General features: G+C 41.0%; 1 protein-coding gene across 1 annotated transcript in view; it reads right to left on the reverse strand.

The window, feature by feature from the left end:
• The window catches only part of galnt18a (UDP-N-acetyl-alpha-D-galactosamine:polypeptide N-acetylgalactosaminyltransferase 18a), a gene marked incomplete at its 3' end in the record, with an annotated part of 43,537 nt that extends 17,355 nt beyond the window's left edge, over positions 1-26,182 (reverse strand). Inside the window, exons 1-4 of the mRNA XM_083666485.1 lie at positions 25,945-26,182; positions 5,729-5,924; positions 5,346-5,512; positions 1,536-1,719 (exon numbers count right to left, since the gene is read on the reverse strand). Of these exons, the coding sequence (XP_083522611.1) occupies positions 1,536-1,719; positions 5,346-5,512; positions 5,729-5,924; positions 25,945-26,179 (782 nt within the window). The 5' untranslated portion in view covers positions 26,180-26,182. The remainder of the gene's footprint in view (positions 1-1,535; positions 1,720-5,345; positions 5,513-5,728; positions 5,925-25,944) is intronic.
• Between the last annotated feature and the right edge of the window lie 1,371 nt (positions 26,183-27,553).

Genomic DNA, 27,553 nt, shown 5'->3' on the forward strand with positions numbered 1-27,553 from the left:
CAGCACCCATTGTTTGCTCAGCCAATTACAGGCAACAAAAGCATTAACAAAATATAGACACATCTCTGCCACTGATGCTGAGAATAGAGTTGTAGAATGTACTGAAGCATCTCCCAACTTTGCTCTTTGAGGTTTTAATACTGTGCGTACATAGTTGCAGTGATCACGTGTGTGTGTGCATAACCATAAGGACATTGACTAAGGAAGTCAATGTCCACTCCAGACTGATGGGGCTTGGAGACATTGCTGTGGTTAAACTGCTTGGGGTTTGCGGACGCCTTTACGTGCCTTAATGAAAGTTGCCGCTGGTATAAGGTGAGCTCACGTTTCTAGACTAAATTTTAGCCTAGTGGGTTTTTAATCTATCAGAGTCTATGAGAGCAGGGCACCAAAGAGCGGGCCATGGTGATAGGCGCGCACTGAATGGGGAAGGAGTTGCAGTGCTTAACATTCATTCAAAAACGTAAAACTTATTTCACAGTATTATTTGGAAGCAGTCCAAGGATTTGAGAGTTAGTTTGGGATAAACACAATGGTAGCAGCCAGCATATCGGACACGCTACTCGATCAGGGATGCGCCACTTACACGTAATGTCAAAAAATCATTGAATCTGATTCAGCTTACCCATTTTCCCTCTGGTTGCTCCCCGTCTCTCCCTATCCAAGTTAGGAGTTGTTGCCTGAGGCCTATGTTGTAGTGTTTGTTTGATATATTAGCAACCTTAAAGTATTATTTGAAAACAATCAATTAATGTTCCTTTTTGTAAACCGAATGAGCATTATCCTAGGTCCTCAGAGTCTCCATCCATCTAGTTAACATACATTATCAAATGTAAACCTTCTGGTTTTGTGTATAAAAGCTCATGTTTGTAGACCACATGAGTGATTCTTTGTGTGGATGTATGAATTTACCTTGCTTTATTTCGTAGCATTATTTGAAGCCCACAGATTTGAGATGGCAGTCATTATAGAGCGAAGTTTGTGCGAGTCACGTGACTATATTTGTAGCCCAAGATGTAGTGCCTGTTAATTTCAGTATCAACCTAGCTTTATTTTAACATTTTGCCTACTTGAGAGGAAGCCCATTGAGCCTTGGCATTTGAGGGTTAATTTAGGAGTTGAGGTGAACAGAACATTGTGGATGCGCAGTTGTTAGCCTATGCCATGGACTCGACGCGCACTATATGGGGACACAGATCACATTCAGTGTATCATAAAACTTGCATTGGGTTTACATTTAAACACCATTCAAATACCAGATCTTAGCTTTTTTTTTGTTTCAAAATAATTTTTTGAATCACGTTCTTCTAACAGTGTACTGTACCTCTAGACTGAGGGCAACTTCATATAATTCAAACAATTGTCTGCCTCATCTATGACATGCCTTATTTTATTAAGAAATGACTGTGAAATTGCATCTATTCCACAACTAGAATCTGCATCTAATCAAGTAGACTCCAAAGACCATAGACCAGTCCTCTCCTAATAAACATAGACAATGTTGTGGGAATGGATTAACACGTGTCGTCTCTCACCATCCGATGTTGAACTCCACGTGGGCATCAAACAGGGCCACGATCGGGGCGGTGGCAGCCCTCCACCCACTGACCCTGGAGCGGATCAGACCCTCCTGCTTGTCATGGCGGACTACCTTGATGAAGTCTGGATGCTGCGCGTTGGTCTCCTCCACAAAGTTGTGCAGGTTCTCCTTCAGTTCGGCTACATGCACATTCACACAATTACAGTATGAGTGTGTACACACACAAGCACACACACACACACACACACACACACACACACACACACACACACACACACACACACACACACACACACAGATGAAGGAAAAGGTTAGTGCATGGCATTACCTTGGAAACATGACCTTACCTTTACCTTTGAAAAGTCTCATACTGTGCAGTCACAAATTCTATCCATTCAACATAAGCATGGGGATTTGAAAGGAATTCTGTCAATCCTTAATCAGTTTTTGGTTTCTTCTTGAACTGTTGTTGACTTTCTAGTTGAAATGCCAATTGTCAATTACAGAGGTTTCTTACTGGGGATTCATGTAAAGCCCCCTTTGTATTCCTTATTGATGTCTCACAGCTCTCCTAGAGTACCGTCAGAAGGAACGGCGAAGTGAGTGAATTCTCCTTTCCCTCAATCCTTGGTTTGTTTGTTTTAATTTGACAGCTGGTTATCACAGCGTGTCACCATGGCAACCAGACGGTGTGATCAGGACTCATGAGGTCAGACATTGCAGTGTCATGATCTACCATTCAGAGCATGGCAGGGGAGTAATGCCACATAAGTGGAAAATGATCTTTAGACATCCAGGGGCTATTTAACATAGCTCATAAACCCAACAGAGACGCACAGAACAGAAATACAGAATTTAAACTCACAGCTGCTTAAATATGATTGCTGTGTTCTCAGGTCTGTGGTTTAGAGCACACGTAAGTTTAACCTTGATCTCAATTGCAATGTACTGCAAAAGTCACCTCACTTTCCACTAAGGGTCAATGAAATTGCGTATCATCTTAACCCTGGTAAATCGATGGTTTAAAGGGAGATTATTGAATATAAACCACTTTATTTTGTCACTTACTTCAATACTCTGATATTTGAAAACCTGAATTATATAATAATGAATATAAATAATCACCATTATTTATAACTGACATTATTTTATCTGTGAATGTTATTTTAGAGCCACCCAGCCTTCTCCTATTCATGTGGTTCGTAGAGGCTGGTGCCGCTCCGTGCCTTGGCTGAGAAGGTCTGCTTCCATGATGCTTTGACGGCTTCTAGGCATTTTGCGAGAAGAGGCATGCGCTGTCGCACGGACGGGAGATTACTCTACAGGCTTATCCCATCTAGCCTAGTCCTCTTGGAGAGTGGGAGGGCCCCTGGGAGCTCCATTTTGAGACCAGAGGAGGCTCTGTGGACATGTCCGGCTTGGAGAGGACCTCATCCTTCGGTTCCTACATGTAGCAGGTTGTGTAGAAGTCCCTCTGCAGCAACGATGCCCTCCACGTACCTTACCCTCCATCCAAGTGCCTCAGTATCCAGCAGAGCCTTAGGTCACAGAACGAGGTGTAGAGAACGGCAGTCCATGCTTGGATTAAACCCAGTGAAAATCGAAACAATCGAAATAATCCAAACTTGGCTTACCAAATTCTTCAGAAATCGAACACCCCAGGAGAATCATACGATTCTCGGTAAAATAGAGTTAAGAGTGGAAAGGATGAAATGGTGTGCTTCACTTACAAGCGTCACCAGCCTGTACCAGGCGTGATATGAAACTGAAAGAGAACCCTTGATGTCACCTACAGGAATGAGTTCTTCGTATTTTTCGGAATGGGATTGGTCTGGGTTGGCCACCCTAGCATTTAGCCATGTCCTCTTGCTTCACAGTGTATCAAGAAATCTACAGAGAGAATACCGTTGGCCACAAAGGAACATTTACATCTTCATTTCCACACTCTGTATGCTGTGGCCTTGGAACATAATGCCTGCGGGCTACTGCTCTGTCTTCAAATTAATTTACTTTATTAAGGACATTCTCTTTTTAATCTAATGATCCCAAATTGACAGCCTGAAAAAGCAGGCCTTCTAAAAATCTATTCATAAGAAGCAGTCAATTTTAAATCCTCGATTGGAACCATTTGATCCTCATTTGTCATCATATGATCTCTCTTCATGCTCATACACACACTTTCATGTTGAGTTATTAGTCTAGGGAAAACAGACACGTTAAATCTTCATCCTCGCCCTTGGCTGGAAAGCCGATCAGTATGCAGCTCTGTCCTGCTGCAATAACTAAGCTTACAAATACATTAATTGTGAGCCGTGTGGAGGAAATCCATAACGTTTATATGCAACACCAACAAATCTTTATCAGTAATTGCAAATATGTTAGCAGTAAAATACATTTCACGCCACTGTATGTGACTAAACTCCTGATGTGCAGTCTGTACTCGGGCATGGCAAATGTGAATAGATGTATCTTACAATGTCTACAGTGTGTATCTAGGTATAGAGGTACAGTACGATGTAGAAAATGTCTGAATAACTGTTTTCATGAGTGAATTTATCTGGTGCAGTGTGTGAAAAGATCCATTTAGAATGTACTGTATTGTATATACAAGGTTAAATATTTAGAATGTGGGTCGCTAATGGTCTTATTACATTTCTTGCTACGGTGAGCGTTTCATGTGTTCCAGAATCATCAACCAACCTGGGTCCAAAACTAGGGCAATAGTTTTATGAACTACTTTTATAGGCGGAGGGCATACACCAATATACAATATATCAGGAGAACTAAACATTTGGATTGTTGCTATCGGTGTAAAACCGTTGTTTAAAAGCAATAACACAACTCAAGGGTGTGCTATATCGTGAATATTGGAACGGCTGTGTGCGTCTTGCCCACCCAATCAAAAGTTAAGAGTTATTATTGTTTTTGTTCTGCCAATGGAAAAATAGCACAGAAAATACCAGTACCGTTTCTAACTTGTGATTGGGTTGGCAGCCTATAGCCCGCCTCCAAAGTCGCCCACTGCCCACCCCCTCTTCTCATCGTGTTCAGACACAAACACACAGAGCTCTCTCAGACCAGTCCGCTGCACAGAGTGTCTCTCGGAGCATGCCGAGGGGGAGGGGTGTTGCTATGACAACTATGAACTCTGATGGCTCAGATTGCACACACACAGGGCAAGGCAAAGGAAGTAAAAACACACACACAGTCCCACTGCTTGTGAAAAATCACACACTCAAACGCATAACCTGCTCTAACTCGTGTATGGATTGGAACAAATTAGTGGTCTAAATGTTAGTTTAACTTTAATTAACTTTTTGTTTATTACGCTTATTTTTGTCAGAGATCATGTACAAAAACAGTAATCTCGGAGAGAGGAGATGCTTTGCACCAGATTTAGCTGAAATTAATTGAAACAATTCAGTGCTTCCTCAAAGTGAATATTGCAAGCGCAACACAGACTATCTGCTCTTGCAAAGAAAAATATGCATCCTTGATACATTTGACATAGTCGAGTTTTTTCCTGCAGTGTCGTGGCTCGGTAGCAAGCAAACTGCTGCTTAGAAATGTTGTGATGTAGAATTGCACGATGTAGAATTGCACAAAATGCATTTACAGAACACCACATTTTCCTGGGAATTGGACTCCCAGACACTCCACCGAAATTGAGCATATTGTGCATTTTATTATAGTTTTAAAAAGCAATAGGAATTCCCGCCAAGCTTGGGGAGCTAATGGATGTTTTCAGGGTCTTAGACAAGCTTACTGATTACGGGAGATTACTATCACTGCTGCACAGTCTTACCATTGTTGCTGTTGTCGTCCACCAGGATGATTTCTTTGAGGAGGTGGGAGGGGGTCCTGTGCATGGCCGTGTGTATGGAGCGCAGGATGACAGACAGAGCCTCATTCACAAAGATAAAGATAATGCTGACTTGGGGGAGGTTGGAGGGATAGGAGATGTTCCTGCACCTGAGGAGAAACAACAAACATTGGGTATAACAATGAACAAGGATCACAAGAATTTAATGGTTTGAAAATGCTGGTAAATGCTGTCCTTATTCCACTTGTGTAATAACCCAAACTTCCTAACTCCATTATTATGCAATTACCACATGAAACAACTTGTACAGTAAAGAGTGACCAAAATGCCTAAACATTCAGAGAGTCTCTACTCTCATTACTAACCCATCAGGTCTAAGGTCTTGGATGGGTCTGTCCAGGGACAGGCGGTCGCTGAGGTAGCCGTTGTAGCCATAGTACTGGAACTTCTTTAGGGCCGCCCGGCGGCTCTCTGGGCCAAGGTCGTGACCCCAGCGAACGAACAGGGAGGAGTCTGAGACAGACTCTGCTGCTGGGTCTTCGCTGTCCCTCTGAGGTGCCTCTGAAGTACAGAAGAGGGAGGGGGATAGGGGGAGAGGGGGAAAGGGAGTAAGTGGTGGGGGAGAGAGAGTGTAGGAGAGAGAGTGAGAGGGGACAGGGGGTAGAGGGGGAGAGAAAGAGAAAGGGGGAGAGCAAAACAGAGAGAAGAATATGTGAGTATGGGCATAGAAAGCACAGTATTTACATTCATAAGGCATAGCGACATACAATAGAGAGATTTAATACCAAAGGGGAAAAGGCATACAGACTTCCTAGATGCATTTGCATTTGAATGGATCCATCATCTAAAATGCCATGTGCTTGCTACTGTACTACATATACTGTGGCCTTGGAACTAAATGATGTCCTGTCTTGTGAATTTCTCCTACAGCTCTGCTAAAAGTAGCAGAACTACAGTACAAAGGGTATAATCCTTTTGTCTGGACCAGACAATACATTTCTCCTTCACGGCTAACACCAATATTGTGCTCTGGCAGAATGTGGAATATCGCTGAGCTATTTATGTTGAGTAATGTCCTCCCCAAAACTCAGCAAGTGACGAAAGGGCTCTGAGCAGGTAATTACTGAATGCTAATTATCCACAGAGGTTATTCAATTACAGCCACTGCATTGCACTCACTCAGCACACGATCATTCATCTCTGCCACGGCCGGGACCAGAGCAGAGCATTAGCATTGGCACAACTGCATCAGGGAAGGGTATTGACATAAAGGGCTGTGGCCTTGCAGGGCTCTCTCAGCACAGTTACATACAGATCTGTCTCTACAATACAGCCTTGGAGGGATTTGTGGTAGTTGGATGGCAGATTGCATTGTGGTTATACCTCTTGGTTCCTATTGTTGACAAAATAAATGGTTTCAAAGACCAGAGATGAGAGTTGGGAAGGTAACAGCCTATCTTACCTATCTAAGGATTAGCAGTGCGGGTCTGTGTGTACTCTCATACTACTGTGCTAATTGCTGTAAAACAATTTGTGATAACAGCTGCGAAGTTGAATTGCCAATTGTTGTGACTGCAAAATAATATGCAGTGTTTTCTTTTGTCACTGAGATACCTTTGTTGAGGCTGAATAGCGTCAGCTCAAAAGACAGGGATATGAATTGAGCTCCAGTAAGACTAAAAACAGAGATGATGATCACAGATAACATGTTCTGGCAATCATGCAACAGAACAGCGTCTCAGCTGAGGTAAAATAAAATCTTGCAGCCTGCCTGAGGTGATTGTTTCCTATTATCCATATGTTCAGTGAACGTTTTCCCCAGAGTATTGGAACCAGAATAACGATGAGCATTGAAATGGCTGGCGGCACAAGAAAACATTGTTTGGTCACAATAGATAATAAGATTATTATAGTTTTGTTAAAATATGTACTGTTGTAGTACAAAATATGTAGTGCAAGTTGTATAGCACACTGTACATCACATAGCACAAGAAGTTCCATAAGATTTCCAAAACATGTCTAACATCTCCTTCCTATATCAGGAACAGTTCACCTGCTATGGGAAATTAACTAGATTCTGTTGTTTTTCAAAGCTATTTTCAACAAACAGAGATGTATGACTTCACCATGAACTGTTAAATAAACATCATACAATCTGTAAAAAATCATTAGGCTGCAGCTGAAATTATATTAATCTAACATAATTCAACAAAATATTCCACTTCTATCCAAGTTCTGGTAAAAATCTCAGAACATTTAATTGCACCTCCAGCTAGCTTTGATGTAGATAGATAGATAGATAGATAGATAGATAGATAGATAGATAGATAGATAGATAGATAGATAGATAGATAGATAGATAGATAGATAGATAGATAGGTACTTTATTAATCCCAGAGGGGAAATTAAGGCATTACAGCAGCTCACATCACAAACAACAAAAACAAAATAAAGTGACAATAGAATAATAAAATAAAATAGACATCTGAAACATTATATACAGTAAGAACAGTCCAGTGTGATTTAACATCCCCCAGCCTGACTCTGATCACCCCGATCGAGCCAGCCGGAGGAGGACTTTGTACAGTCTTATTGCGGCAGGCAATATGGGTATGGGTAGTCATTTTCGCCTTCGTAATGTAACATTTGCAGTGTACTTGGAAATGCAGTTCATTGTCTCTTCTCTCCCCATTAATATTCATTACCAGTCTAATAGCACGGTAAATGTTTACACCGTGCCCAAGGCAGGCTTTACTGGAAGCTGTTAAGCCTGGTCCAGCACACCTCAAAGCCACAGTGTACCTCTGTGGTTAAATTGTCAGTTCACCCAAAATATGAAATGACTTGTTTCCTAATTTCTGAAAGCAGTCTATGGACAAGAGAAAAGTGTAATCCACGCTTTCGTTTGTTTACCTAGCCACTGTAGAGCAGGCATGGCGTGCAGGCATGTGGGAAGGCTTGAATAGATAGCAGTGTTTAAGACACTGTTTAAGAAAAGGAGCCACTTTATATGTGTACTCAGTCACATAGGGCAGGAATACTGTTGATGACTGACAGCCAAAAGCGAATTGCACTGTAAGTAGTGCATGACTTTTATGAAACATTTACATTCATGATTTATGAGTGTACTGTACAGCAGCTTGTTGGATGTCAAGCTACTATAATTATTGATCGTCTAATTGTTGGATTTTGGGGGTGTATGTTTCCCCTGTAACATTGTTACACCTGAGATCACTGAGTACCCTGTCTGTTTGATACAGTGCGTATTGTGAGGGGTTGGTGAATGGTGTGTGTGTGTGTGTGTGTGTGTGTGTGTGTGTGTGTGTGTGTGTGTGTGTGTGCGCGTGTATGTGTCAGAGAGAGAGAGAGAGAGTGAGCGAGTGAGCGAGCGAGAGAGAGACACACTAGACTAGAGAGAGAGACTAGACTAAAGCATACAAATCCCCAGAGGCTGACAGTTAAAGAATGCCCCCCCAACCCAACAAGCCCCAACATCAGACTGAATACCGCACATGGCTAAGCAGTAAGTCCATGTCCTCACTCTTCCTGATTCCCCTCCACAAGTCCCTCCCTTTTCCCCCTTCCCCCTGCTCTCCTTTCCTCAGTCCACTCCTTTCGTGATGTGGCATGCTCTCTCTTTCTACATCTAAGCATTGGTGGTTCAGTGGTAGAATTCTCGCCTGCCACGCGGGAGGCCCGGGTTCGATTCCCGGCCAATGCAGGATGCTTTTCTTTAATGCTTTTCATTCACAGCATTTACAGAAATGCACTTAAAGGATAAATAAGTCAATTACATGTAATCTAAAAATAATCTAAAAATCCCTATGGAAAAAAAAACATTTACAGCAGGCTCTATACAATCAGAAAAAACCCCAGCAAGAGAACCATTTTGGTTGTACGAATTAATACAATTAATAAAATTGTAAAATAATTATAGATTTTTAAAAAAGGACATACAAGACACCAAAGCAGAGATACTATAACACACACACACGCACACGCACACGCACACGCACACTAAACCAACAACAATATAGCCACAGAGCATAATCTCACAGACATATTCACCCATGAGAGCAGAAACTGCCACCAAACACTGATGTCATAGCAAACAGACATTGAAAACAAGCCGGAATGTTCTCTGCAAGGTCACTTCAGCCTGCTGAAGTGACCTTGCAGAGAACATTCCGGCTTGTTTTCAATGTCTGTTCAGCTGGAGTAACACAAACCAGACACTCTCAATCTACAGGGTTTCAGGATGGAAAACATTATGATGAACATGAATATTGTTACTCGCACTGTTAGAATGTATCGCAATATCGCCAAGAAACTCAGGGGAAGACGAGTTTTGTAGTTTTGTAACTGTTGTTTTGTAACTGTTGTTAATCACAGAGCAGCATGTCACAAGGAGGATGTTGTACGGTTACATTATCATCCAATATTACAATTTTGCTAACAATTCTTGTGATAAACATGTTTTTATGTCCCTGCATCTTGTTACAATGTATGGTTATATCTTGTTACAACAACCAGCACCAACACTAGAGTATATTAAACAGATCTCAGACAGCTGAGTGACCAAAGAACTACAGAAGGTCAGCAGTTTCAGCTTGGTCTTTTTAGGAGGTCACTCTAGATTATAACAGTGGTGGCACACATGCCTTCTGGACTCCTCTGTTGTGTGTGTGTGTGTGTGTGTGTGTGTGTGTGTGTGTGTGTGTGTGTGTGTGTGTGTGTGTGTGTGTGTGTGTGTGTGTGTGTGTGTGTGGAGACAGAAGACGACAGTGGCTCTGTATATTCTGTGAGAGAGAGAGAGAGGGAGAGAGAGAGAGAGAGAGGGAGAGAGAGAGAGAGAGAGAGAGAGAGAGAGAGAGAGAGAGAGAGAGAGATACTGGCAGGATGTGGTCATCTACATGACCCCTATGAACCAATCAAACAAGGTCACAACAGCTTTTAGAATAAAGACACAGACTTTAGGACAAGGAGTTCCTAAAAAGCTTGGATGCTAACCACATTTCTTTGGTACAGATTTGAGTTGAAGTCTAAGTCCATAGCATACAGATCATTGGTCCATAGTCTCAATATGATACACTATGGATATGCATCATTTATGGATATGTCTTTTTTCTTCTTTTGGCTCTACACTCCAAATGTTTGGATTTTAAATCAAACAACTACTATGAGGTTAAAGTAGAGATTCTCAGCTTTTATTTGATGGTATTTACATATTTTTATGCATAGTCCCCCTGTTTCAGGGTACCCAAACGTGATGGGAGAGATTGATGAAATGTCCAAATTAAGCACTCATGTTTGTATTTGTTGGACAATCCTTTGCATGCAATAACTGCCTGAAGTCTGTGACCCATTGACCCCACCAGACGCTGGTTATACTCTCTGGTGATGCTCTGCCAGGTTTGTCTTGCAGCAATCTTCAGTTGTTGTTTGTTTTGAGGTATTTTTGCCTAAAATCTTATCATGTTCCATGTTGACTTTGGCAAGCCAAAGGTTTTGGCTATGTTTCTGATTTTTCAGCCTAAAAAAGGCTTCCTTGACTTTCATTGACACCACTTATACGTGTCCTTATGCTGACAGACACCAATAGCAGACTCCAATGGCAAACACAAAACCTAGAATCAATACTAGACATTGACAGTTCTCTTATGCCTGCACAAATGATGTGATGGAACACACCTGACTTACCAGAAACACCTGTCAAGCCAATTGTCCCATTACTTTTGGGTAACCTGAAATAGGGGTACTATGCATAAAAAGTGTTGTCATTTCTGAATGGTGAAACCAATATGTACACAAATATCATTCAATAAAAGCTGAGAATCTCTACTTTAACCTCACAGTAATTGTTTGATTTCAGTGTAGAGCCAAAAGAAGAGAAAATGCTTTACTGTCTCATTACTTACGCAGCGCATTATTAGATACCATCTACTCTGCCATTTGTTGTTGTGATGTTGTTTTTCTCATTTGCGTTCCTCCAGGATGTTGTAACAGGAGATCCTATTGGCTGAGAGAGGAGTATCAATCCATGACAACATCAGTTCAACAGCCCCCTGCTGCTAAAGCTTCATAGGACAAATCCCAGCAGGCTTTGCACTTCTAAAGCAAACACACACACACACACACACACACACACACACACACACACACACACACACACACACACACACACACACACTCGAACGAGAGGATTTAAAGGATTTTTCTTTTTTTTTTATAGAGAATCTAATTTGCTCTCAATGTTCTGAACATTATCTCTCTCCTCTCTCCAGAGCCTTTGTGTTCAACATTAACAGGGTGAATTTGTGACAGTGGGGAACTTCATCTGCTTGTGTGCAGACTTGCACTATATCAGACAGAAAGTTCCCTCTTGTGCAGAAGGAATTGTGGAACATCCTGTGTGTCTGCAGCCCTGCGCCTCAATTCAGACATAATTAATCTAATCACCATTTGAACAGATGGTCATCACACATATCAAATGTGGAAAAAAATATTAATTATTAATGAATTATTAATTATTACTTATTGTAATTCACCTGGAATAGTATATAGTTTACACCTAGAGTAACAGGTGAGGTTTACACTTCGAGTCACAGGTGAGATGACACCATCTGTGTGAGATTATGTTAGGTGTTGAGCTGTTAAGAGGCTGTCTGAGCCATGATTTTGTTATCAAAAGCAAAGTTGTTTACCAAACGTTTAAATATCTATCAGTCACCATTTCTCCCTCGTCCTGTTGTTTACATGGTGTGACAGGCTTCTGTATCTGTCCAAATGGGCTTCGTATTTCACTATGTTCATCTGTTCTAAATCCCTCTCTGTGGGCTATGGATCACCTCCCCCTGCAGTCCACCATCATAGTGTCAAGCTGAAAACATGACTGGACAGTAATTCATAACTCAACTTGAGTCTTGAGTACGCTGCTACTGTAGCCACATCCTGGAATTAATATTGTATACTTTGAATAGTTCTCTCTGCAAGTTCATATAACTCTAACACAATGGAAGATACTATTTCTGACCTAATCACGTTACAGCATTGCTAATAAGGTTTCATCTGTCATACACAAAGAGATTATGAAAATCTAATTGCTCAGAGATGAACATCCTGTAAAGCTAAAGTGGAAACATACTATATCAAATGTGCTGCACTTCTCACACATATTCTCACTCTCATGTCCTTGAACATAGAATATGTTTTTCTTTTCTCAGACATGGGTGGGGAGGGGGTGTCTGGATGGCCTAACGACCTGTCAGAATTAAGAATTCAGTTCATTTAAGACACGTTCAGACAGAGAAGTCAGAGATAAAGTTACCGTAAAAATGGCATATGCTCTATGCAAGTTGTCATCCAGTACGCCATTTCATAACTGTGTATCTTATAAAGACACAGGGTTTTCCATCAATGGATTTCCCTAGTCAAGAACAATATTGTCCTATGTCCTTTAAAATAAAATATTCATTCCACTGGTTTAAATATGCATTGAAACAGATTGGAATTGTTTTCCTCCGAACAAGGCATTTGCATTTGCAGTCACACTCTTGTCTCGCTCACACAACAATGATATGCTTGACTTCTTCTCGTGTTCAGGAGAGTGGGGCACAAGTGTGCCAAACATATGGCCCCTGAGCCCAAAGAAAACCTGCTATTCTCCTCAAGAGCAATTACTCCACAGCTGGAGGGCAATGGAAGAAAAGTGATTTGCTGATGCTTTTGTTCAAAACCACTCATAGTCAAATCTGCACCTGCTCGGCTTGCATCTTCTAAAATCATAAACATAGCATTTAGCTATGGCTATGCTACTGCACAATCACAGAAAGAGTTTATCATGAAATAGAACTGGCCAGTCCATATACGACAGTTTATTCAACATTACCGTAAGATTTTTTGTTGTGAAGGCACCGTCATTGATTGATACTGTATAGGACAATTTACCATAGAGTAATTCACATTTATCAAAGGGCAGTGATCTTATTAGTCTATGAAGTGTCTATCAGTGAAATATAACTAAATAGAACCATTCAGATTGTGTGATGAGGACCTCTATGTCTTAACTAAAGCATTGCATGACCATGTTTATTCTATGAAATGGATATTCATTACATAAGACAAACAGCCCAGAAAGTTAATGAAAATGTTTCTTTTTAGACTTCAAGATAAATAACTGTGTATAAACCAACCGTATAATCTGATGCAGCTTTTTCCTTTATTACAGCTTTCCTTCATTACAAAGCCCACTGATTAAACTGATAAGGTTCCTCCACCACACAAACTCAGCATGCAAAGGTCTTCTTTGAAATATGAGGAACAAAAATGGTCTTTACAGAAGTGATACTGTCTGACCTTGTGGGTTTCTGGAGGGTGATAGCAATATTCTTTGAATGCACTGATAGTGTATGGTGGTGTGAATACAGGCACCAATACCTTTCTGTGAGGATGACATTTCACTGTGCTGTTGCCCCAGGTATGTTGGGTGTCTGTGTGTGTGTGTGTGTGTGTGTGTGTGTGTGTGTGTGTGTGTGTGTGTGTGTGTGTGTGTGTGTGTGTGTGTGCGTGTGTGCGTGTGTGTGTGTGTGCGTGTGTGTGTGTCAGCAAAGATATACAGTACTGACATTCTTCTCAAAATTAGATGAGGAGGGATAAGCCTTTTTTATACAAAAAGAGCTAAGTACAAGCTAATTATCCCTTGTGCTGGGAGAAGAGCTAAACAATGTGAAACGACAAAGAAGTTCCATTGCTTACATTTGACCTTTTCCCCACATTCAAGGCATCTAAATAACTAATTTGCAGCTCAAGCACTTACAAATCTATTCTATATTGCATCCTCCTCCATTAATCAAAAAATACATGTTATCTTCTGTTGATGTAGAGGTATGATTTTATCCTGTCCTACGTCCACGTCTCGGTCCCATATCTCTCTCACTCCACTGCACTTGTGAGAGGCAGCAGTGAATATTGAATGTCCTGTGCAGAATGGTAGAGTGGTGGGTAGCAGCAGGTCGAGAGAGGGTGAAGCGACTGACCATAGAGGCTGACAAAAAGTCTTATTTTCTCTGAAACACCCAGTGTCTATCAAGGTATTATGAGCCTGAAGGGAAATAAACGCTTCAAAATCAGAAAAAAATTCTAATTTGAAATGGCTGAGAAGGGAATGCTAAGATTGGTAGGAGCTGTTATGAAACCATCTAAACAGGCTACACATTCCATGTCTGAGTTCCTGGGAATGCAGCAAACTGTGAAAATAAAGCAATGTAATGAAACCAGGGTCAAGACCACTGCAATGATATTAAATCATTAAATAACAAGGTGTGACCTACAGTAAGAGAGGGCAGTGAGACAACCTATTTCAGTGGAGGCCAGGGATGGAAACATGCCTTGAGAGTCTAAGCACTCATTTGCATATCCTCTCCTCATCATCTCACGTCTCACTGTCTCTCCGCCAGAGAGGCTTATGGGAACAGATAGCCCACACATGTATCCTGGGAAATATATTTTATTCAATTCCTGCAGACACGCATTTACCTCAGCTCTCTGGGGAAGACGGGCCCTTAGCTGAGAGGCTGGTATGGATGAGCTATGCTGAGCTTGGCTAGGGCTGTGCTGGGTTGGGCTGGGAGGTGTTGAGATGGGCTGGGCTGGACTATGCATTGATAATCTATAATAACTGGATACAGGGAACTACGGACCGCCCACTGGATTCCTATGAGAGATACAATTGTCGCAGTGAAGCCAGGAAATGCCGTTTATGGGCACTGTCCTCTTGAATCGTCATGAATTGTCACCGACATCTGATTGGTGGCACCAGAACGTTGGCACCACCGCAGGCGCAGTCCATTGCTAAAGTAGAGGTGAGTTGTAGATCAGAGAGTAGAGGATTTCTCAAAATGGATGAAAGCCATGAGGAAACTGTCAGCCTTTTAAATGATTAATCCTGTCAGCTGTAAGACTTGTATCTGGAGATAACACCACACACACAATCATTCAATTTAATCAATATTAAATTAATTGTAAAACAATAAACTAACAATACGTGTTATCTATAGAACATAGTTAATTTAATCATGGAGATGTTTGCTACTTACCTACCTGTCAGTAATCATAATCAACACCATATTCATCATGCCATAACCCAACATCGTCCCACTAAAGATAAATTCCTCTCCCGTCAAATTCATAACAAACTCATATTACAAACAAAATGTACGGTATAGGAAGGACATTTCACTGCTCAAAACTAATACTTCTAGGTCCATTTAGCTCATAATAAATAGAGGATATACAGCGGTCAACTACTCAAAACTGGAGTGTCTGTCTGGCCTCAGTATCAGTTTGGCGTGATGAGGGTGATCCTAATCCACCAAAGAGGAGAGGAGTGACACCACGATGACGGCCAATCGTCTCAGTTATGACAGTTCTGAAAGCGTCTGCCTACAGTCCCTGACCCTCTGGTGCCGCAGGAGAAAAAAAGCTGAAAGAGACTATTGGCAACAGAGAGGATAACCTCACTGGCACCATTACCTACTGGTAGGTTCTGCCTTGACCATCGGTGTTATGAGGAATATTAGAATCTATTCCAAACCTTCCCCCATACCTCTACTATCCAAGAAAAATGCCAGAAAGTAATGTAGGAGGTGTGTGTGTATGTTTGTGTGTGTGTGTGTGTGTGTGTGTGCCCGCATGTGTGTATGGTACGTGTAGGAATCGCCCACACATCATTTGAGGGCAACATTAAATCAATCATCATACTGTGTAGTGTAGTATTTGACCTGCAGTCCTCCTACTTACAGTACACAGCACCTGTTTTGAGATCCAGAAGCACAATAGAATATTCAGAGGTGCCTGAGAGGCAGGATCTGATGTGTGGGGTGTAACTGAGTCACTGATGTAATCAAAACCGAACGCCCCCACACATCAAATAGGAATCAGAACCTCACACTAGAGAGCCTGCTCCGCTTCCCTTTGTGACATCCCCAAAAAATCAGATCCCCAAAAGCTCCCATTCCATCAATCACCTGCAATACCTCGAAGCCAGAGTCTCTCTCTGTCTCTCTCTTGTCTCCCTATCTCTCTCTCTTTTTCCCTCTCCAACTCTCACCCAGACCTTACGCAACCCAGTGAGCAGCATGGGGCATCTGGCATGGGAACTACAGAGACACTTGTCTGCCCATCGTTGTATCAATTCCCATTGCCTATACATGACGAGGCTCACTAAACTCTGAAGAAGGCATGTTTGCTGAAATGCATCAATGGTAATACAATTCACTAGGCTAACTAACCTTTTTTCTTCTTTTGTTACTATGGCTTTGGTCTTATTGTTCAAGATGCAAGCCATTGCCTCTCCTCCTCACATGCCAAAAGGACAGTTCGCACAGAAATCAGCACTGTCTCTGTGTGGCACAGTGGGTCTAGCTGGGGATTTGGGTAATGAATCAGATTAGTGCAAATGTCTGAAACATGGGGTTCCTGGAAAATTACCAATCACTATCCCGGTGGTTAGTTAGCTGGAAGTATACAGAAGCCCTGAAGGAGGATCTCTATGGTAGAAGTGGTTGTGTCTGTAGTTGATTTATGTATATTCCACTCTACAGCTGCTTCTAAGCAGCACCCACGCAGTCAAGTGTACTGATATCAACGGCCAGTTCATAGCGTTGATTAATCCACTTTTTCATTCACACTGTTGTTGAGGCGAGAGAGGGTAAAAAGCTGAGACATTCAGATGAAGATGAGTTAGTGTGCTGCTTGCGGAATGGATCCCCAATTAACCTCCATCACATGGCTCCATGGAGGGGGTCCTGGAGTTATAATAAGCCTACCGGAGAGCAGCCTGTGCTGGGCAGATGGCGGTTCACCCTCCCCTGAGGAGGATGAGGGGGATGCAGGTGCTACTGCCAAAAGGGATTTGAGGTAATTAAGATACCTAACAACTCAGGCCTGAAAATGGGAGCTATGCATTTCTACTACTCACTTTGAAGTTCTTTTTCCACAGGTGTTGTTTTCCACATTTAAAGAGCTCAGTTTTAAGTCACATCTGGGAGTAGAGGCAGATGTGGTGCATATTGATATTAGTTTGTTTCATTTAGGGGTAAAGCGCTGGAGTGAAGAAATCACTACACCTGAGTGGCCAACATGATCTAAATCGCTGCGATGCTCCATATTCTAAGTGATATTGCTCCATGTTATCCTTGACAGGGGAAAAGGAAGGGAGCTAGCCAAGTCACTCCAGGGATAAATAAAAATGTAGGCAATTCCAAGCTGTCAAACAGAATTATTTCTTAATATGTTGAGGGCATCTAGGATGTCTCGAAGGCCTCTCCTTAATTTCATGTGATTTATCTGAGACAAACTGAATTGACATCAATTTCCAATCAACTTTTTTCTGGTAATCTTGTTTTCTTATGTTTCCATCGCATGCTGCTGCTTCTGTGGAACGAATCATCATAGTGTCATGATCTTATATGATAAATCATGTATCATAGAAAACATCCATAAAAACACTGTTGAAAATGGAATGTTATGTACAATACAAAACAATTCTAGAATTGTTTATTACAAGGCTATTATTTACGGATATTATTTTTTCTTTATAGCTATACAGTGTGTCCCTTTATGATACAGAACTTCCTGCAACAAGCAGATAGGCTTAATTTGTGGATTAAGTGGTACATTGCAGTGGCTGTGTGTGTGTGTGTGTGTGTGTGTGTGTGTGTGTGTGTGTGTGTGTGCGCGCGCGTGTACATGTACGTGTACATGTACGTGTACGTGTACGTGCACGTGTAGTTGCTTGCTTTTTCTTCACTCTCTCGGCTGCTGAGATGAGGGGTTTCCCTCTCTCTCACACACACACACACACACACACACACTCTCTCTCTCTCTCTCTCTCTCCCCCTCTCACTCTTTTATCCAGCACTCACAAGTTTCTCTGTTTGCCTAACTCATCTGAAGTTACTGTACATCCCATTGCCTTTAATTACAACAGTAAACCCAACATTAATCCAGGAGATTGTCATTATTGCTCTGTGCTGCTTGGGCTTCATCTCTAGAGTCGTCCCCATAGAGACAGAACAGTGCTCAGTGCTGACAGTCACAGCCTGCTTTGGCAGTCTGAGCACAATATAGTTCTGACATACATTTTTCACCATAGTGCTTATACTATCCAATCCTTTTAGATCTACAGGAATGGCTTGGGGTTGGGAGCCAATTCTGAAAAACACTGATCAAAAAGAGGTCTCCCAGAGGGAAACTGGGAATATTAGGTTATTCTACAACATTTCCACAAATGCATAGTACATTTTTTGTATGTCATGAATGTTCATCAAGATCATAAGAAAGCAAGAAAACCTGTGAAAACGTCACCCCTAAATTCATCATTTAATTTAAATGTGCACAGTACTGTACAGTATGTATTGCCATTAATTAATATTTCCTATCTAATGCCCCTTGGTAGTTTGCAGGCACAGAAAAATACATCCTCAGTCATTGCCAGTGGAAAATGACATAAACTACTTAATTTCTCTAAGTGCTATAAAAATAGTCTGTTGCTCTGGAAACTTGGGATTCTTCTCTGCCTAGACAGACAATTACATCAAACACAAATTATCCTCAGATTAGGACAGTCTGTCCACTTACTGTCTGCTGATGTGAAGCATAAAGATCAAGTGAAAACTGGAGGTCGGTGTATTTTTTCTCCTTTCTACAGGGGGAGATTAGGGTCAATAATCTGTCCAGCACAGATGGGCAGCCACACAGATTTATCCTCTACACAGCAGAGAGCAGAGAGCAAAGCCTCGGCTACAGAGCTAAAGCGCAGCACAGAGCATGTGTGAGCTCAGAGACAGAACTAGAGAACATCCAATGAAGTCAATCCCCCTCCTCCTGGTTCATTTGCCATGCACAGTTAGAAAATAATAAAACTGTGGGGAGTAGTTATCGCTGAGAACTAACAAACTGCTTCAGTGGATTCACAAGGTCCACGACCCTGTTCTGGGTCAAAAGCTATTTTGTTGTCTTTTTTATTCAAGCAAGAACTTCATAGTTGACAGGCCAAGGGCATCCATAGCAAAGAATCCCTGCTGCGCTCATCCGCATTGCACGACCAGACTCCCCCCAAACATAATCTAGTGTGAAATCCATCTTGTCAAACAGAAGACTACTGTTACGATCCTTCTCATTCTGCATATTTAGCATTACATCCAACCACAAGACTGATCTATACAGCCTACTGGATACTCTCAATGCAAAATAAAAAAATAAGACATACCTGAAATTACCTAAAAATAAAAGCAGTGATAATCGGATTGCGTTAATAAACACCCCCTTTGCTTTGTCACTCTTAAACTAACTCAAATGCAAAACGTTCCCCAACAACACAAGATGTTGAACTGAGTCCATTTGAGTATAATAATAATCGTTATTAATATATCTAATAATTATTTCAGAATGAATACCACTTAAGCAATCAGGTTCTCTAAGTTTACATTTTTTATGAAGTTATGAATTTTTTTATATTTTTAGTTTTGCCTTAAAAGTGTAGGCTGTGTAAATCAGTCGGAAAACCCCCCAGAATTTCATGTATTTCAAATTTAGACTTGCAAACATTTTTGAGAAGGGCAAATAGTGCATGAGTGTGAATACTTTCAAGGCAAAAGAAGAAAATTACAAAAAATAAATTACAAACTGTTTCCTAAATATATCCTGTGTCAAGAGAAGGGTTTAGATAGAATGACGTTTGGTTAATTTCTCCAACAAAGATACTACCATGAGGCTTATCACTTCATATTTATCACTTCATACTTGAATTAATTAACACTTTAAAGAGCTTATCATGAAGTCTAGATTGGTATATGTCCATCTGCTACTAATGTAAAATGCTTTCTCTAAATCCATAGTTTTTTAAGTCAAGTCAAAGTCTATTGATCATATACATAGGATACAGTTGTAAATTGTACAATGAAATGCTTACTTTGCCAGCTTCCTCTCAACAGTGCAAATATTAGGACGTAAGAATAAAAATACAACAATAACACAAAAGATAATAAGTGTAATAGGCATAAGTGTAAATCAGGAAATAACTGTAAGATGAAGTGAGCAATACAATACAGTAATACATAGCATGTATATGTGTGTGTGTGTGTGTGTGTGTGTGTGTGTGTGTGCATGTGTGCGTGTGCGCGTGTGCGTGTGTGTGTGTGTGTGTGTGTGTGTGTGTGTGTGCGTGTGTGCATGCGTGCGTGTGGTAGGAGAGAAAATTGTCTTAGGTACAGGTGAACAGCAGGTAGTACAGATGGGCAGGTAGGGTTAGCTGTTCAAAAGTCTTATGGCCTGGATGTAGAAACTGTCTTGGTACCTGTGGGTCTGAGACCAGATGCCCCAGCACTTTCTGCCAGCCAGTAGCAGAGAGAACAGACCGTGGCTGGGATGGCGGAGGTCCTTGGTGATCTTTCAGTCCTTCCTCAGACACCGCCTGTTGTAGATGCCCTGAATGGCTAGGAGGTTGCTCCCAGTGATGGACTAAGCCGTCTTCACCACCCTCCGGAGAGCCTTCCGGTGGAGGGCGGTACAGCTGCTGAACCAGGAGCTGATGCAGCTGGACAGGATGCTCTTGATGGTGGTTCTGTAGACGTTGGTGAGGATCTGAGGTGTCTTGATCACTGTTCCGGTGTAATTAGTCAATTGTAAGTTCTCAGTGATCCTTGGTTTTGCTGATGTTGAGGGAGAGGTTGTTGTGCTGGCACCATTCACCATGATATATTCATAAAAAATGCTCATACATAATCATACACCAATCAGAGGAGAATACCAGACAGCATCCTGGACTCTTCCTCCCTTCATGCCTTCCTTTCTCATTTTTACAAGTGGAAAGCTAAAGTATCACCAAAGCATCTCTCGTATCTCTCACATCAAAATATCTCTCATATTTTAAGTTACATTGTAAGAACAAAAGTAGTCAGAATCTCAGCCTGATGGTGATTACAAAAATGTATTGTCTAGTCAGAGATCGGACACACAGACAGACAGACAGACAGACAGACAGACACACTGACAGACATCAGTGAATGTGTAAAGCTCCCCAGACATCAGACAAGGGCAATGATTTTGCTGCATTTGCCGCTTTGTGCTAGAGAGATACATCAGTTTTTTTTTTATTCAAGGAAATACCATCTGCAGAGCTAATCAAGACCTTCAAAATGTTTGATTGAGGAAAATCTCACTCATTCTTTCTCATCCCAAATTTTTTTCATATACCAAAGATTTTCCAACATCTCTTTAGTTTCCAAAAGGACAGCCATGACTTAAATTGAGACAGGACTGGGATGTTTTATGTCATCATAAGGCAACATAATGCAAAAAATAAACAGTCAAAAGAGCTGAAATCCTCTTCAGGCAAATTAAGACTAAGCAATTAATTGTCAAGCAAAAGCAACATAATGAGCTGACCCAAAATAAATTACTAGCACTGCAGTGTGCTTGAAAGTGACTCAGAAACCCCCCCCCTGATAAGATTGTTCTACTATTCTAGACACCCCGCTGATCCCTTCCAGGAGCCACAGTGAGGAAATGGAATGAAAATGAACACGTTATTTCTGCTCCATGAAGCAATATCCTCCCCGAAGACACACACACAAAAAACAAATCAGCTGCTTTGCTTTCTTCCTGTTGCCCCCCCCCACCCCACCCCACCCCACTCTCCCTAACCCCTCCCCCCTCACCCTGAAATCACCTATGGATTCATGAATATAGAAAAAACAACAATTTTATTTGTCTTCAGGGTGATTATTGTTGTGCACACTGTAGTTCAGATTCAGAGGGAGACAGCAACCTGATGACTAAAGGAGACACAGACAGTTCACTACTCAATGAACAGCAGCAATTTTTCTGAGCTAGACTCTCTCAGAGAGTTTGAATGGGCAAATGAGCAGTAGCATATGTGCTACATTAGTCACTCTATTGTTTCTCCATTTTCGTTTTAGCGTCAGTAGGCTACAATATCTTAGATGACCAATTTCTTGCACCTGCACGTTGCAATTTTTCCAATAGTATAATAATATGATGAACTTACAAAAGGTTTGCGTTGCACTGTGGTACGTGTGCGGAGGACTAATGGCAGCAATGGTAAGCCATGAATGACGTCATGCCATCTTTATGCATGTTTGCCATTGAATGGAATGTCTGCAAGTGGTCCTTGAAACCTGAAGAATAATTTGCGCTGCACTGCACTGCAAGAGCAAGTGATCAGTGTGGTCGGGTAATCATGGCCAGAGCATTTCCAGGGTGACCTCCACCAACCCTGGTCCAGCAGCAAAGAAGAGTGAATTCAAGAGCACTGATCACTTTGAGACAGACAGGCTGAATTAGGTAGTTGATAGTGATCTCTTCCTCCCCTTCAGAAAAGCAGTGTCTTCTATACAGGAGCCAGACTCAGAGCAGAAACTGCTGCTGCACTAATGTGTCATTCTCCTCAGATGACAATGTAATCAGACATCTCAGACAAGTGTGAAAACTGGACTCCATCCTTTAATTGATTCTGGGGGAAATAAGCCCTTGTCAGGCAAAAGGCCCTGACTGCTATCTTCAAACTGGAGAGAGGGAAGGAGGGAGGCAAGGAGGGAGGGAGCATGCAAAATAGAGATGGCCTGATTTTCTCCTTGTCAAGATAAGAAGGGTGGGGTGTGATGGAGATGTGAGCTTTCCCCTTCTACAATGATTATTTAATGTGTTTTACTTTATAACTACTTTACAACAACTTTCTGGTTTAAAAAAATCTCACAAAAGCATTTCACTACAAATGCCTGATGTATATTCTATAAAGTTGACTCTAAGATTTGAAACATAGGAACTGGAGGACAGACTCTCACTTCATCAGTCTGTAGGACCCAAGCCAAGGTGCGGGGGGGGGGATTTTTCCCATCTTGCCATAGGGTTGTCAAGTAAATAGCTACAGGGCATGCGTATTAAACTGAACCCTTTACTTTTAGACACAGTACATGGATGGATCACCAACGAGCAGTGACCAAGTCTCCAATGACAGTGAACGACAGTGACAGAGTCATGCAGTATTAGATTCCAAGTCAAAGTGATCACATGTGAAATGGGAACAGGCCCTTTGAGCAACCTGTCATCATAGCAAAGTCTTTTTACACACTTGGTAAAACACTCTGCTAGGTAGGAATGAGACAGGCGTATGCATGGATGAGTATGGGAGAGTATGGGTGTGTGTGTGTGTGTGTGTGTGTGTGTGTGTGTGTGTGTGTGTGTGTGTGTGTGTGTGTGTGTGTGTGTGTGTGCGTGCGTGCATATTATAACCCTAAACCACTCCTGAGAGTCCCTACAGAGTGTCAGTCCATTATGAATCTCCTGAGTGAGGCTCTACGCTGGATTGACTGCAGTATGGTAGTCCTTCTTGATGTCTTTTATTAAATATTGCCATATCAGGTGGGACGACCCAATAGTTAAGAAGTCTTTTGCATTTTAATCATGCAACCTTCTCAGCTTGTGTTGGGAAATATTCTTTATAATGCAAGACTTGATATACCTTCTACACATGCAGGAAACACATACGGCTAATGATCAGTTACACACAAGACTCTCACACCCCCCACAGTCCACAGATAAGATGCGACACTTTCCATGTCCAGGTCTCTCCCGAAATATTAATTTTATTTCAACGAGACTAAGCTGGATAAATGAAGGTTCAATAAAATACATAGAATAAATAAATGTCATCATCTCTGCTTTGTGAGTTTTTTCCAATTATCATTTCATCATACATAAGAAAACTGAACATGCACATTTTAGTGAGAATCAATAGACTATAAGGTTTTTCGAGGTCCCACATGTTGTGAAGCCATCTCCTCAGCTCCTTGCCCTCGGCTCCCTATCGATGACAACATAAACAGATCACTCTATGCCGAGTAACCTAATACGGCACCAGCTACAGGGGGACCGTCTATGAGAGTACTTTGCCAAATGCTCTAAGTGCTAAATTTACTCATCCGCTCGGCGCTCACTCTCCCCAGTATTGGCAGTACAGTAGCCTACGTCACCATTCTAAAATACCTCACCAATGTGAAATCTGCAACCCCAAGTGAAAAAATATACATAAGTACCATTTTTCTAGTATACTTGACTTTAAATATACTTATTAAAGGATATATTATATATCATTATGTATATTAAATGATACTAAAATGACCCATCTTAAATTGTACTGAAGTTGTATTTAATATACTAAAATGGTAAATGATGTAGATTAAAATATATATATATATGCCTTCTATATATAGTAGTCAATTAAAATATACTTGAAATATGTTAAAATGGCCCCTATTAATTCATACTTAAGTGTACTTACAATAGATTATCTGAGATGTACTTTCAACACGCTTGACACTAGAATGTAATCTTAGTCATATTCAAAACTACTGTGAAATTGTATTAAGTATATAAGAAGTGTGTTAATAATGTGTCACTAGCATATTTCTGTGTATACTAAAAGAACACTTCAATTAGAATAGAAATGCATCAGTATTTATGTTTTTATTTAAATGTTAATATTCAACCTTTATTAAGGACATAACAATAAAAGCATACTTTTTGTAAGAACACTAAAGCACAATTTAAAGTACATGAAATTCTTGTACATTTTTTGTAAGTATACTAAAGCACACATTCAATTACATGACAATCATACTAAAGTACAATTTAAAGTACATAAACTATGTATACTTTGAATGAGTAGGCTACACAGAAGTACAAAGTCAGTACAACTTTAGGGTACTTAGGTTAGTATAGAAATTCATGAATATATTTTCAGAATATTATTTCTACTTTTAATTTATTTTCAATACACTTAAGTATACTTTTCTTTCGCTTGGAATACCAAAACCTATACATGTCTATACCATTGTAATGTAAGGTGTATATTCATTCCATAGTGATGAAGTTGAGAGAATTTTGTTATCACACAAGTGGAATAAGGACTGTTACTTATTCCACTTAAGTAATGCCACAGACAGCTCAACAACATAACTATGCAATTACAAATCAATTGTAATAGTAATACAATGAATCAGAAACTGTAAACCTTTCACTAAAAACAAAAAATGCTGAAAATCTGTCACAATCTAAATTACAACTGTAGGATACCTGCATGCAACTGAGAGAAGCCCTCTGAAGTCTGGAGCTTCTAGATTAAAATATAGGAACTGACAGTAGTTAAAATATAGGGAATGACAGTAATTACTGCCATTCATCTTAGAATACCATTTTTGTGTTATCGTCTGAAAATGATGAAGCAAGAGTTATCGAGTGGTTGAAGCATTTATAGATAATAGGTTATAGGTTATCTACTGTACTTGCGTCACAGTTCATCTCACCTGTCCTGATTTAGAAGTAGCCTACATAACGCATTTAGTCCACCTTGCAAAGAGAATTTGAGCATTTGTCGGGTGACTGATATCAGCATCATGGAAACTGTTGCAATTTCTTGAGATGAAATGCGACATGATTCCTCGTGATGATGGCATTTGAATAGGCAATAACTCCCTGAGATGTAAACAAACATGTGCTTTACCTTGAATGTGTTGGTTGACAACATTTTCCAGTCGGTCCAGTCTTTGTATAATCTTCAGAGTTTCTCCCTTATTGTCCTCAAACTTTTTCTCCGGCTCGGGCTCTGGGACTTTGGTGTTCACATTAGCGACATAATTAGTGATCCAGCCGACGTAGAGGAGACAGACAATGTTGGTCATGCCACTCAAAATAACGCATGTCGACACCAAAGTTTTGGTTCTCCTGGTGCAAACCATCGCGACATCCCTCCATACGGTCTAGTGCGCATACAACCGCAATATAAAAAGACAACCAAATTCAATGACAAAACGATAGTTTCATTGCAGAATTGAATAATGTTATATTGCAGTTATGGCTGTAACAATCCAGCAGCAGAGAGAGTCAAACACCGCAAATACAGATGCGCTGTGCGTGCAACTGCAATCGGAAGCGCACCAGCTAAAATTCACGGCTACGAAGTAATCAGAGACACACGAGCGGAAAGATAGCGGCCAATGAAATATACTGGAAATGTACACTGCATATCCGATCATTACACAATCCAATTGTAGCGTAGGAGGCGTGTTCTCTGCAATTCACTCGTCCTTCAAATAGTGGAGGTAGATAGTGTGGGCTTATCTGAGTTTTCTGTTTGTGTGTGTGTGTATGTGTGTGTGTGTGTGTGTGCGTGCGTGCGCATGTGTGTGTGTACGCGCCTTCTTATTTTCTGAATATAGAGCTGTCATCATAATCACATAAAAGGGTTCATATTCAAAATGTAACCAATAATGACTTCAAACCAGGCATTCATTTTGTAAGATACATACAGGAGACTCAACTTATATAGCATATACCCCACTGTATAGAGAGGTAAAGTTGGCCAACAGAAGAGACAGCAGGTTCTAGTGTGGAGCAGTGCTGTGACAGGTCAGGTGTTGGGTGATGTGACAGACATTAGTGCTAGAAACATCTTCATCCCCATCACCTCTCTGTCTCCCTGATCCAGACCTGCAGGATGAGAGCCACCTGCTAGCCTACAGCTAAGACAACTTCAGAGTAACTCTCTGAGTAACTTCAGAATAACTATCCCACAGATAGTGCCTTCAGGCGGCGGCTTTGATCTTTGTCTTTCATTCAACGATTCACCAAATTACCACTTCACCTTTATGGCGGCACCATAAACCTCATTCTCAACGAGCGCTGGAGAGGAGGCAGCTAACTTATGAAATATGCATGAGCATTGAAATATTTAGGGGAGGTGTGGTGGACTCTACCCTTTTTTACTCACTCGGAACCCTGGGCCCGTAAAATGAATTGAAACGTTCACTTTCACTATAGAGAGGAAAAGTACAGTATAATAGCTAGATACCATGGAACATTATAAAGTGTTATATTCATTTCAAGGTTTTGGAAAGTCCCTTGTAGTGATAACAGAAGCAGCTAAGACTGTTTAAGGAACGGTTGGCTGTACTGCTTTGACCAGAGGCTCAGGATCCATGCTAAACAGGCCACTCAGCTGAGGTATTGGGCTGTTATCTATTCTGAGAAAGCAGGAACATTTTCACATCTCTTTTAGGAGGCAATATAATGTATGCAATTAGAAAACATAATTGTTCTCTTCTGGCTGAACA

The sequence above is a fragment of the Argentina silus genome (genome assembly GCF_951799395.1).
Source record: "Argentina silus genome assembly, chromosome: 3".
NCBI lineage: Eukaryota > Metazoa > Chordata > Actinopteri > Argentiniformes > Argentinidae > Argentina > Argentina silus.